This window comes from Chroicocephalus ridibundus, chromosome 10, assembly GCF_963924245.1.
Source record: "Chroicocephalus ridibundus chromosome 10, bChrRid1.1, whole genome shotgun sequence".
Lineage (NCBI taxonomy): Eukaryota > Metazoa > Chordata > Aves > Charadriiformes > Laridae > Chroicocephalus > Chroicocephalus ridibundus.
The window spans coordinates 9,954,934-9,967,681 of NC_086293.1; the positions used below are offsets into that span (position 1 = coordinate 9,954,934).

The 12,748-nt window shown below is 43.2% G+C and overlaps 1 protein-coding gene across 3 annotated transcripts in view; it reads right to left on the reverse strand.

The window, feature by feature from the left end:
- Positions 1–12,748, reverse strand: part of GRM7 (glutamate metabotropic receptor 7) — a 304,853-nt gene that overhangs the window by 87,336 nt on the left and 204,769 nt on the right. For all 3 annotated transcript variants that reach the window (XM_063347611.1, XM_063347610.1, XM_063347612.1), the window contains exon 7: positions 9,717–9,856. In XM_063347611.1, coding sequence (XP_063203681.1) covers positions 9,717–9,856 — 140 coding nt within the window. The remainder of the gene's footprint in view (positions 1–9,716; positions 9,857–12,748) is intronic.

The following is a 12,748-nucleotide window of genomic DNA, read 5'->3' on the forward strand; positions in this document are numbered from 1 at the left end:
GAAAGTTCAACTCACTGAATAACCTTTCTTTTTTTAAAAAAATACAGTTTTCATGATTTTTCAAGTGAGGCAAGTAACAGACAGGCAAGGGGCCCGCACTGCTCTGGATCTTCTCTTGGTGGGTTATTTTCTAATTCTGCAGACGCTGGTGACTGAGGGCTGCAGGTACTCCTTCTCCTGGCTGGTTCTGTTTCGCTATTCACACCCAACCTTACCAAAGCCTCCTAACGTTCGAATCCTCTAAGTTACTTTTCCCCATGCCAAAAAATGCCACCCTGGCAGGAGGATTTCTGGTTCACTTCACACAAGACCTCGCTGCGGGACAATTGCACAGGGTTACCACCTGGGTACCAGCTGCTGCAGCAGCACACAGGCAAACTATTTGCCAATGTTACAAACCCCTCAGCTTTCTATTGCATATGTTCAAAAGTTCGTGCAGTCAACATCATGCTGCTCTCAAGATTTTCTCGTTTAATTTGGTATTACATGCTAAATATTTGGCCCAAGTGTATTGAAGGTCACTTTGAGACAGACTCTGAGACTCTCTGGACTACAACATGCACTACTTTTTTCAAAGAAAGCACAGGTGAAAATAGGATTATCTGCACTGATTGATGATTTTTAATGACTTGTTTAGCCCTCTTCTGCAGTACAGAAGAAGCGCTGCTTGATTCACATGGTTACTATCATGTATTTTGAGGTTGTGCCCTTATCAGAACAAAAATTATTTACAGCAGCCATTTCTAAAGCTAACGTGTCAAAACCATCTGCGGTACTACAAACTGCATCGGTTTTATTCCAAGAGCACTTACCAAGTCTGGCCGTAGTCACAGCTCGTGAGCAGGACCGACATGATTTCAGTCCCGTTGCCTGTTAACCTGCATTTTGGGGACCCGCTGGAGGACTAAGGAATTAGCATCTGGCCATTCAGCGGGCCAGTGGTTTGAAAAATTCCCTTCCAGTCGGCTGGAAGTTAATTCTGCAAGTTAAGATAATTAAAGGTGTTCATGCTGGTCATGGTTGACATGAGCAATGAAGAAACACGGAATCTAATGACGGAACAAAACAAACAACATCTATTATTATAGTATACATTATTGCTATCGACACATTGGGCATGGTTCCTCACTAGCCAAAACATGCAGTTGGGATGCACTTTGGTAACACGCTGGTGTAATTATTCACCTTTAAATTTCTAAATGGACTGTATGCAATTTGGCTGACGGTGTGATGGGGGCTGAGCTCAGAAACCCCAGCTACGGCCACGAGCTTTGCAAACGGGCTGTACAGACCTTTCTGGAAGGACTTTGCACTTAGCGGCGTTTGCGCTGTGAGATAACTCCCAGAGAGCCAGGCCCCCACGAGTGAGACTGTCACCATGGGTCATCTGGTGACTGTTCGATGCGACACTGAGAAGTGGACGGAGGGACAGGAGCAGGGTCAGGGGAGCAGAAGACACGGAGTCAGTAACAGTGCCTTGGGGGAGAGTGGCTTCAGGCAGGTTTAATTCATCTCAGAGGGCACAAATGCCTGAAGAAGCAGCCCATAACTTTTTTATGTACCATAAAACTAGTTATTTTGGGGCAGACTAACACTTCCAAAGAGTGCCTGGAGAAGACGAGGAATGCTGTTGCCCTCGGACCCAGCCCCAGCTGAGCACCAGCGGCAGCAGCCGTTGCAGCTCGCCAGGAGCAGCACAGGCCGAGCACTAGTTCCACGGGAAAGAAACAGCCTGGACTCAGTCGCTTTCCGAAAAAGTCAATGAGGCAACAGTGACTAAAATAATGCATAATTTTTCAGCTATCAGAAGCCCAGTTACTTCTGGATAGAGCTACATCTCTACGTATGCCAATATGCTGTAATGTATAGCTAATTAAATCTAAGGGTTTAGCCAATTTCATTAAAAATGTAAGCGGTGATAATTTTCAACAAGTGGCTCTATCAGCTGAAAGCTCAAGGTTCTGCACTGACACACGAAAACAAAACATACTAATCATGCTTAATACTTAAAATCTTAATTTTAAATAACACCCTGACCTCATTTGCTGAATTTGTTTAATGAGACTGTCTAACACCTGAATAATGCATACCTCCTGTCAAGCCATCGGCTCACAAGATTTCAGGCTCCAGGTTGTAATATAGATGTATTATCTTTGTACCAGCTACTCATTACAGTCTGTAACAGGAATAGGAAATGACACTACAAGGGCCAATTTGTGTCACAATAACTGAAATGAGAAAGGAAATTGATACCAATTTTTATCTATCTTGACGTAATCTTTGAACCATGATTTTAAGCTTACTCAGATGTTGCAAACCAACTGAAACTTAAGGATTATATATTGCAAAGGTCTGTGCATGAATATATGCCCATCCACCCATATATACACACATAGAGGCATGTAAACACACGCATTTTCTTCATATATATTTGCAAATAGGGCTTTTGCAATTATACGTTATGCGCATATAGGAGCTGGAACTGATAATGCTATCAATAATTGTGCTTTCAGTTCCACACAAAAGGTGAAATTGCTTAAGCTGAAATTTTCTAGGTTGGGAGATGCCAAATTTCTGTTTTTCAATTTCCAATAAATTCTGCAAAATACATTCTTTTAAAAGCATCTAAAAACCCTCCAACCAACCCTATGGTCATTGTGGTGAAATTCTCTCATCTCTTGCTATTTGAAGCAAAAACTTCTAACTGGCCAGACAGGTGCCCTTTTGCTCGCCTTCCGCCAGAGACTGGGGAAACCCCAGGCTTGCAATAAAGTGAAATTTGCCTGTGCTCCAGAAAGATTTATCTTTTGCTGAGAAATATTCTGAAAAAAAGCCATCTGCTCCAAACATGGTCTACTCCCAAGAAAAAAACCAAAACAAAACCCAACAACAAAACCAAGAAACAATGAACAGCAAGAAATTTGAACACATTATTTTAGAAAAATACCATCTGTTGGCAGAATATTCCTGAGCATCAGACTTCACTGAACAGTTGCTTGGATCTAATTGCCATTCTGAATATTTTACCAAAAAAAGTCAGGTACATATAGGTCTCTTGCCAGAAGGTAAGACATTTAATCACTGTTTTCATTAGCTTGCTATTCATAACATTTATTTCCAAATTCTATAACAGAGACGTTTATGGCATTTAAATAGATTAGTCTGAGCCCAGAGAGATTCAATAGGTGTCGAAGTGTGCAGGATCTGTATAAATTGCACAGATGATTGCGAAGGTACTTAATATATTTCTATTTGTGGGGAAAAAAGGAGCTGCAGCATGGAAGTCGCATCATTCTCTGTCAAAGCCTTGCTTTGAAACTGTCCCCACCTGCCATCAGGGTCCGCGATGGGTCCCCATCCTCCGGGGGCCAGAGCTCACCAAGAGCCATTCGTGCCCTGTTTGCTCCCAGACCAGAGACTCGGAGCTACAGGAACGTTACTTTCTTTAAAGCGAGACTTTTATTCCATTTTTCACGCTCCTCTAAAACACTGGCCCGAACCTACAGTGAAGAAAACAACATAATATAGCTATTTCCCTGAGGAGGAGGGAGTTATTAATAAGTACACAGCAATCTCCTTCGCGCCGTATAACATGAGGCAGGATTTATAAGGGGAGTTAGATCTATGTAACGTACGTGTTTATGGAACCTTATTGATAATTATCAATACTATTAATCTTCTAAGCACTTGTTTAGAAAGATTGCAGCAATATATCACTTACGGCTGGAGGAAATTAATAAAAGCGTAAGGGACTGCTAAGCAGCCAGCCTTCCCGGCGCTGCATGCAAAAGACTCCATTTAACCGGCAGTCATGTTTCAAGCTGTACCCTGCTTCATGCCACTAGACCATTTACAATTCAAGGGCACATCTATAAAACAATACGGATTTTTTTTGTTTATCTCTCCACACAGTACGCTTAGGCATCTTTAATATGTATTTGTTTCTGTTTGTAAACAAATTACTTAGAGGAATGTTTTAATTTTATCCGGAGCTCACAGTTAACCCTGCCTGATGCTTTGGAAGTGGAACGTGTTTCGAGTGAGAGCTCCTTGAAATCTCTACAGTGTAACAGTGGACAGGACATCGTGTTTTCCACCATTGCTCTTTATCAGCCGAGGACACACCTTCTTCAGCCATCCTGAAAATGTGCTGCAGCGTCGGATCAGCACCAAGTGCCCAGTGGCACCTTTACGAGCCATAACACTGAGCTGGAAGAGTGCACTTGACAAGCCAGAGATGCCGATGCAATTAACACAACATGATGCACCCTATGCGGACACTAATAGGCTGGAAGTACAGCATTAATTAGACAATCAAGCTGAAAAAAAACCCAGCCCAAAACAGGAGCTTGCTCTAGGAAGTTAACCCTCTCTATTGGCAAATAAACAGGTCTCCTGTAACCATTTCACTACTCACCAAGGTGAAGGTGAAACAGGGCGTTCATGTCCACCATCACATTGTGAGTTGCAGAGGGATGGTACAAGACGAACACCAAACCTCATCTGGGTGCTCCACCACACAATGGAGGCGGGAGGACTTCCCCCATGGAGAGCTTCCTTCTCGGAATTCAGTCACGACCTCCAGTCCCTCATGTGGGATCTCGATACCCCAAACAACTCATTTGTTGCTAGATGAGAGAGAGCAGCCCGTGTCCCCGAGCAAGAGCCCGGACACATCTCTCCAACCCGCTCACACCTCACCTCACCAGCACCGACACTGCCAAACCAGGACTCAGCCACTCAAACGGAAAACTTTAAACGAGTTCAGCCTTTTAACGACCCCCAAAAGCTTGTCTGCATGAAATAAGAAAACAGGGTTGAGATGGAAGAAAAGGCCAAAACTCTGGCTTTTTGGTCAAATGCAAGCCTGCTGCTCGCTTCAGCAATACAAGAGATTGAACTGGTATGCCCACTTGGCCAAATCCAATAGCAGTCTACTTACCGGGCAACACTTTTGCATAAATTCCATTTTTAACAAAAAATATTAACAGCAAGTCTAGCTTTACGTTACTTTTAATTCTGCACAACTGTTAGAAATTTCTAAATTTTGCTATCATTTTAGAAGAAAAATTGAAGGAAGTGGAACATATGCCCGTTCTGTCTGCTCACCCATCTGTCGGTGCCAGCTTCCTTCCTAGTAACTTTTGAACTCACTGCCTGATTTGAAGCACAGTTGCCACAAGCAGAGATTTCTGAGGGATGTGTCTGCAGGATTGGTAAAACGCAGTGGACAGTTAGAAGAAAGATCCACCAACAGCAAGCGTCTCTCTCACCCTTTTGGTTCGGCCAGCCAACCAGTGGGCTTACGTGTAATTCAAAGACAACCACGCTACAGGCTGATGCTTGCAAAGCAAATGCTATAGGGGTTTGGGAGGGAGTTCAGGCACTGCAGGGAAATTGTGGAGATAACTATAGGAAGGAGTCACAGGGAACATGATGGAGAATGCTGCTGTGACAGGGTATGCAGAAGACAAATCCCTGAAAAAAATAAGATCCAACAATTTCACAGGGATTGTTTTCTTTATTTTTGGGTTTTGACAGTTCAGGGACACTTGCAGAGGTTGGGATGTGAACACATAATAAACCTAGGAGCTGCTGAGTTAACTCTATATAGCGAAAGAGAAGCAATATCACCAAATTTCCCATGAGAACCTACAGTTCCTCTAGGAGTGATCCATTTCTTTCTCCTTCAGGCACATCAGTTCCTCCAGGAGAGATGCAGAGAGATTTCTGTTTTTCAGGCACTTCGAAGCATTGGAAGTTGCTCTCATAGAAGGCAGCCAGGTATCAGAGCTGGCGGGCCAGTTCCTTGCGTTCCTACAGTGCCTCCTGTTGAGCGACCTCAGGGTGCTTTACGGAGACTAACAAAGGCACACTTGTCAGGAAGACGTCTATTGTTATTGGATTCAGGGTATGGATGGGGTAACACAGAGCACAGAGAGTATCTTTCTAAAATGCAAAGTGAAACATAAGACATGAAAGCAGAACCTGTGTCTCCTGGCCACTCTGCCTTCATGCTTCACCCACACTCACCCTCACTGTGAACAGCACAAGTATGAGAGATCTAGATATTGCTAAAGTTAAAAAAGAGTTACCCATTTGAAAAGCAAAACAACGAAAAACCATTTGGTACTTCACACACCTCCTTTTCCCCACGGTAGTTTTCCTCCTTTCCACCACCAGCCCTTTTTGCTTTTGAAACACATCATTAAAGCTAAATACAGTCAAAATAGTCCTCCTCATAATGATGCAACTGCCGTGTAATACATGAGTGTACCCTCAACACCAGCACAGTAAAACACAATCCTGGTTTCAGATGCTAATATTTCTGTGGTCCACGGACTTATTGTCTAATTGCATTAGCTGTACCTTTGCTATTCCACAGGCTGTGGGGGTCGCGATACTGGACTGCAATGGGGATGCAGCTGGCCAAATTTCTGAACCTAAAATTCAGGGCAAAGCATTTCAAACTGCAGGAGGACGCAAACTATAAATACTGTCTGCTAAATCTGCATGCAGGGGGCCGACAAGGGGCTGACAGATCTTGACATGATCTTCATGAAAGAGCGAGAGGCAGGAGGTGCTCTTCCATGACCTCGCATGGGAGGTGGGTGGGCGTCTTGTAATCACAACTTCACTGCGGGGAGAACAAAGGACTGCAACAGTTTTTCATGGAACACTGGCCAAGCCATTTAAAATTAGACATCTGCTCATTTTATCCTTGCGTAGATATCTGTGAAATACAGCCAAAATTGTTACTAAAGCATGCATTGAGTACTAGGGGAAGCTGCGCTAGGGTGCCTGACACCAAGCAAGCAAAAGAAAATTTAGTGATTGCCCTGTCCTTACGTAAAAACTACATTACATCCCAAGTTTGCTGCAGTGAAGAGTCATAAAATATTTTCTTGGTTACCAACCAAATTCTGACCTCAGATACCAAAATGTAAATCCAGGGTGAGTCAACCGCACTCAGAGGAGACACTTCACGTACCAACTTGCGGAAGGGAGAGCAGAGCCTGGCTCCGGCGCATGTCGGGAGCAGGCATCTGCCTTTACTGAGCGTTCCTGCCAGACGTAAGAAAGCAAAAAGGTGACACAAAGATGTGGAGAAGCTCTCAGCACTGAAAGAAATACACAGATGGTTGCAGACATTTTGTAAAACCAGGTTTATAAACTCCTGACAACAAAAAGAAAACAAACTGATACAGCATATTTTCAGACTTGCAAATACGTTGTTAAAGACGTCGTTAGTGTACCTACTGTCTTATGCAATAGAAAGAGAAATGTAAAAAGTAGTTCTTCGGTAATTTTACATGAAAAAATATGGTACAGCTATCAAGATTAATCAGCCCTGTGCCACTTCTGCCTCTCACTGAAAATACTGTGAGAATGGGGAGGTGACAGATACCATTGTAGATGGGAGTGACGACGGACTGAACAGCAGCCCTTCTTCCGGGGAAATAACATGGCAAAGTGTTCTTGCTGCTGCTTTGAATGAGGACAATGATAAAGAAGAAAACTTTTACTCACCTATGATGGTCTTCATCGCTTATTTACCTACCGCCTTTGAGATCTGGAGTGTCCTTACCATCAAGGCCTGCATAATAGGGCAAAACCACTTTTCTCTTTTGTAGCTGAGGAAATTCAGACACATGGAACTAAACCAGGCTGCCCAAGATGACAAGTCTCTCGGAACCCAAAGCATCGCTTCAGCCCTTTCTAAACGCAAAGTAGCACTCTCACCAAACATCCTTTCTTTTGTTTCCCCTCTCGTGTTGGTATTAAAGAAATAAGAATTTGGGAAATATACACTGAAGTGTTATCTCCACAATAATTACTGAAGAAAAATTGTAGCCTTTGGCAGTTTTTCCTGGGATGTTTTTAATAGTAGCTATTATTTCGGTTGGTTATTTTAGAGTACCTTTGACTTCTCTAAACTCCACAAATTTCTTTATTACTGTAAGGAAATACAGTACCATCTACTATAAGGAACTATCACAGCAATGCTAATCCTGTGTGAGAAACCAGGACCTGTAAGTGAGTAGAAGGGAAGTTATGAGCGACTCTCAGCTACTGACACAACCCTGTAGCTGGGAGGATACGAGGGTGAGGAACGTGTGCTTTTTATGGAAACATTTAACACAACAACAGGAATAGAAATCAAGCTCCATTAATTTAGCTTTAAATTTTAATGAATCAGGATGTGTAGTTTATATAAAGAAGGATTTACTTAATAAAATATTAATATTTTTGCTAAAAGAACTGTAAATTGCAAGTTAATATAGTTTTCCTTAAATAGAACATCAAAAGTTGAAAACCACTGAAGGAGCATAGAGCAAATCAAAACAAGCCCCAAAGTTCAAGAAGAGCAAAATATTGTGGTCAGTCCCAGAGACTGGACCGTTGGTAATCCACATTAATTACTCATTTAACAAAAGACATGAAAACATTATAAATAGAAAGAGAAAAGGTCCTGCATTTGGTTACGCTCCAAATGATGGTGCTTTGATCTACCTCAGTAGCCCATGGCTTGCCGCCCGGCTGCAGAGGTAGAACGGCAGCTGGGATCTCCCTGCAGTTACCCAAGTGCAGCAGTCATCATGCCGGGTCCACACACAGAGACCCGAGGCACGAGCCACAGCTGCTGTGACCACACGTCGAGTGCCAGGTATGTCCTGGCCTCCTCTGAAGTGTGTGTCAGGACTGGACCACGCTCACACGGCCATCCCTTTCACCCTGCACACTATTTTCAAAGGAAATGCAGCAGCAGAGGCAGGGAAGGAGCCGTACCACACCAAGGAGGGACAACATGAGGACAGGGAGCTGGTATAACCTGCGGCGGGAACCTTGACCAAGAGAAGAAAACCCTTTTGTAGCAACTGGCATTTCACTTCAGGAATACCTTGATTTTATTCAGGCTCTGTGGCTGAAGAGCAGTCATACTGAACTGAAAACATGAAAACACTGTCTTTGTGCTTTAATAACGATTTGACAAGGAGTCAAATAACTATAAGGTTACAGCAGCCCTATTTCTCCATGTATTTGAGGCTCAAGCAGCTTGCATAAAGTCAAGCAGGAAGCCAGAGACCTGTCACAGACCATCCTCGTACGGACAAAGCTGACACAAGAGTCTCCAGCTTTCTCAGCCACCAGTCATGTTTTTTTTTAATCTGGGAAACATCAAAGTATCTTGGGGGTCTTTGATCACCTGCTCTTACATGCTTGTTTTTCTTTAGGCGTCACTGCAAAAAGGCCATCTCATTCATATGGATATCTTTGCTACGTGCTTAAAAGTAACAACGGAAAAGTGAGTCACTCAAAAAACATTTAGTTTCAGCTTTCCTAAACCCAGAAAAACTGAAGAATATAACCAGAAAAACTGAAGAGCATCTGCAAATGAAAGCCCATTGGTTTCAAACCACAACACATTACTGCTTCGTTTTCCAAGTTGGCAACTAGGGACTTCAGACACACAAAAGTAATAAAACTTGCATGATCACCTAATGCCTCTATTAGTCTGAGGAGCTCTGGTACTCAGGGTACAGAGAAAAGGTTGCAGGACAGAGCAGAAGATGATAACGTGCAAAAAAAAAAAAATGCGTTATGTAGCTGCAAGAAATAATAAAGATCCCTATTAATTTTTGCAGGATGAAAAAGAAAAATATTAGTAACCATACCTGGCAGAAAAGTGCAAGCAAAGAATAAAGTAGACTCACGTTGAGCTGGAGGTCATCTGTCCACTGGCCTATGAGGCGGTAGCCCGGCGTGCTGGTGTTGGTGGTGTGATACTGGAAGATGTCGTAGCGCCCTGGTGCATCACCGTTTTTGTTGAACATCACTGGAGTGCCAGCACTGCCTGGAGGAAGAAAACAAGACAAAATCCAAGCAAACAACCAACAAAAGCCAAATCACTGTAAAAATATCTATTTTATTTAGTCACGGTTGAGAGCTTTTGGACTGGCAATGCACTTCAGGCAAAGGTCATCTGTCACCCCAGCCATATAAAACAGATACTTCAGGACACAGTGGTATAATTCCAGGCCTCTTCCAGTGATTAATTATCACTGCCCAAACCCACTGACTAAAAATAAAACAAAGCAAAACTAGATCAACTTTACTTCATTCTAGCTTTGCACAAAGCAAGGAATATCAGAAGGCTTTTCTTCTGCCCTCCAGCCTCCCTCCCATCTCTCTTTCCTCGGGGAGTTCTTTAGTGAATATCACTCCTGTGAATGGAGCCTCTAAATGATTTTTTTTTTCCCCCAGAAAGTGTTCCATCTGCTTCTGAGAGATACTGCTGTCAGAAGTCAGCCCAGGTCTAGTGAATCTTGACTAGCATCCAGAAATAGCTTCCTCCTCCACAATATGTTCTTATTCCCGTAATCAGCATGCAGTTGGGATGGAAAAGAACAGACTAAGCTATAGGAAGACTGTTCCTTGTCTACTCCCTTATTTAGATTCTATGACACAGGCTGAAAAGTATCTCAGTCAGGAACGGATCAGGATCCTGAATGGACTTTATTTGCCATATGCTAAGGTGACTAACAGGGGTAAAGAAGTGAGGGCAGGCAACAAGGCAAGGGTACCCCCACAACCCCCCCTCTGTGCCTGGTGCTGGGCAAAGCCAGCCTGCACCCTGGAGGTGCGCCCATAGCTGAGCCATGGGACAGACCATTCCTCATCCTCAGGCAAGTTCTCACCAGAACATCTGCATTTTAATTACCATGGCATTAGATGCGAACCCTTTCTTAGATGAGAATTCAAAGCAGCGTTGCATTTCCTCAGATCTCTAGGCAAAAAATTCAAGGGTGACATTTATTTCAAGACATATTAAAATAGGTTTCAGTGGGGTAGAGTAATATTGTGTCAAGATTGAAGATTATGACAATACTCCAGCATATCTATATTCAAAGCTTCCTCCTGCATAACTTTTTTTTCCCTAAAGCAATGAAAAATCTCTCCTGTTGTAGCATTGAACTTTAAGATTATGGTTTTCTTCATGATTCCCATTCTTCATTGAATTCCAGCGAGTGAAAAAAAGATCTGAAGGAGTGAATTAGCATAGTTTCCATTCGAGCCCTGGTAAATTGTTTCCTGTCTATCCTACAATCCTCAGAGATCAGATACAGATTCAGTTCAAAGTCTGGTACAGAAAATCTTCCACTGAAATCTCCCCTTGCTGGTTTCTTATGAGCACTAGGCAGATACTTAATTGTTGTTACAGATTAATGTAGCCAGAATACATTTACAGTGAAAACACTTTAAGTGAATAAGAAGAAATGGCTGTAATTCCTAGGCTCCTTTGGAAAGTCAGCACAACTGGTAAATGGGATTTAGCTAATCACGACTCTTAAAAGGCTGTATCTTATTAGTTAAACTTGGTTTTGTCAGAGCTGACAAAAAAGTACAATTCAAAGGGCTCAAGTGAGGCGCCCAAAATGCAACACAGATATTTATAGATTCCCTGTATCCTGACAAAACCCCAGCATGGACACGAAGAAGTGTCCACGTCTTCAGGTCAGGAGGCAGACCGGGAGCAGAGGCCATCATCATGGCCATGCCAATGTCAACAGTGCCAAGACAAACTCTGCTGCAGGCTGAGGGGAAGCAGACGAGAGCCACTCTACAGTCACCTCCATGGGCCAACGGGAACGTTGCCCAGAGCCATCCTGGCTAAGACACAGCCACCCCACCACAGTGCATGGAGTAAAGCCACATCTCTCCATCCCTGGCTGGGCACCCAGAGCAGGTTGCCCACCTGCCTGCAGACAGCGCTGGCAGGACCCCATGCACTGGGGCAGCTGTGGGCAACAGGGTCGATAAGCGGAAGGCCAACAAGAAGGATACATGCTGTTATGGATCTAAGAGGTCCTAAATTGAGAACGTATCAGGAAGTGTCCCTCCAAAATGCGCCATTTCTGTGTTTGCTGGAGCAAGAAAACTTTTTGTAGGTTAATGCTAATTATTGCTTTCCGTAGCTGCACGCAGACAGTTTTAAACAAAGACATTTAAAATAATCCTTAAGTGCAGTGGATGCACTTGGATGCTACGGGGCTGCAGACTCCACGGCACGATACAGCATTGTCTGCTGGGTCACCTCCAGAGACCTGTAAAGGTACAGTCCCTTGGGACACCGACCTCACGCGTGGATATGGATACTTGATAGTCAGGAGTAAACTCGCCTGTTGCTATTTTCAGGTACATCACCATTTGTGAGTTAAAATAATACAGAAAAAAAGCTGGGAAAAGTCAGGGATTTGTAGGGAAGGCGAATGTCTATAGAAATGCAAAGAACTGATAATCTTGGGTCCTAAGTCAAGCAGAAGCATCGCGTTTCCCGACTTTGAAGTTGGAGTAATTGGACTCCCGGCCAAGGATCTGCTTAGTAAGTGCAAGACCTCTCTAACCTTTGCGAGGGCTCTGGCGCATGCTTTGGTGCTCTTTTCGTACCATCTGTCTGTGGGGACCTGGCAGCCCTGTTTCAAATTGCTACAGCATTTCAGTCTCCACTTGCAATTCAAATTCCTTTGTACACTTATGAAAATAATAAAAAATAATGTATGAAAGTGCCATTACAGAGAAGAAACGGTATTTGCAAAACCAATCATATTTCTTACTTGACTTCTTGATCTTCTAATTATTAAAACATATGGTTGTTTAGTTGTTTTTTGATAATTTCGGATTTATTTTCCTTCTGTTAAGATTTACAAGAATTTTGCTCAGCCCCAGCAAGCACTTCAGAAACTGA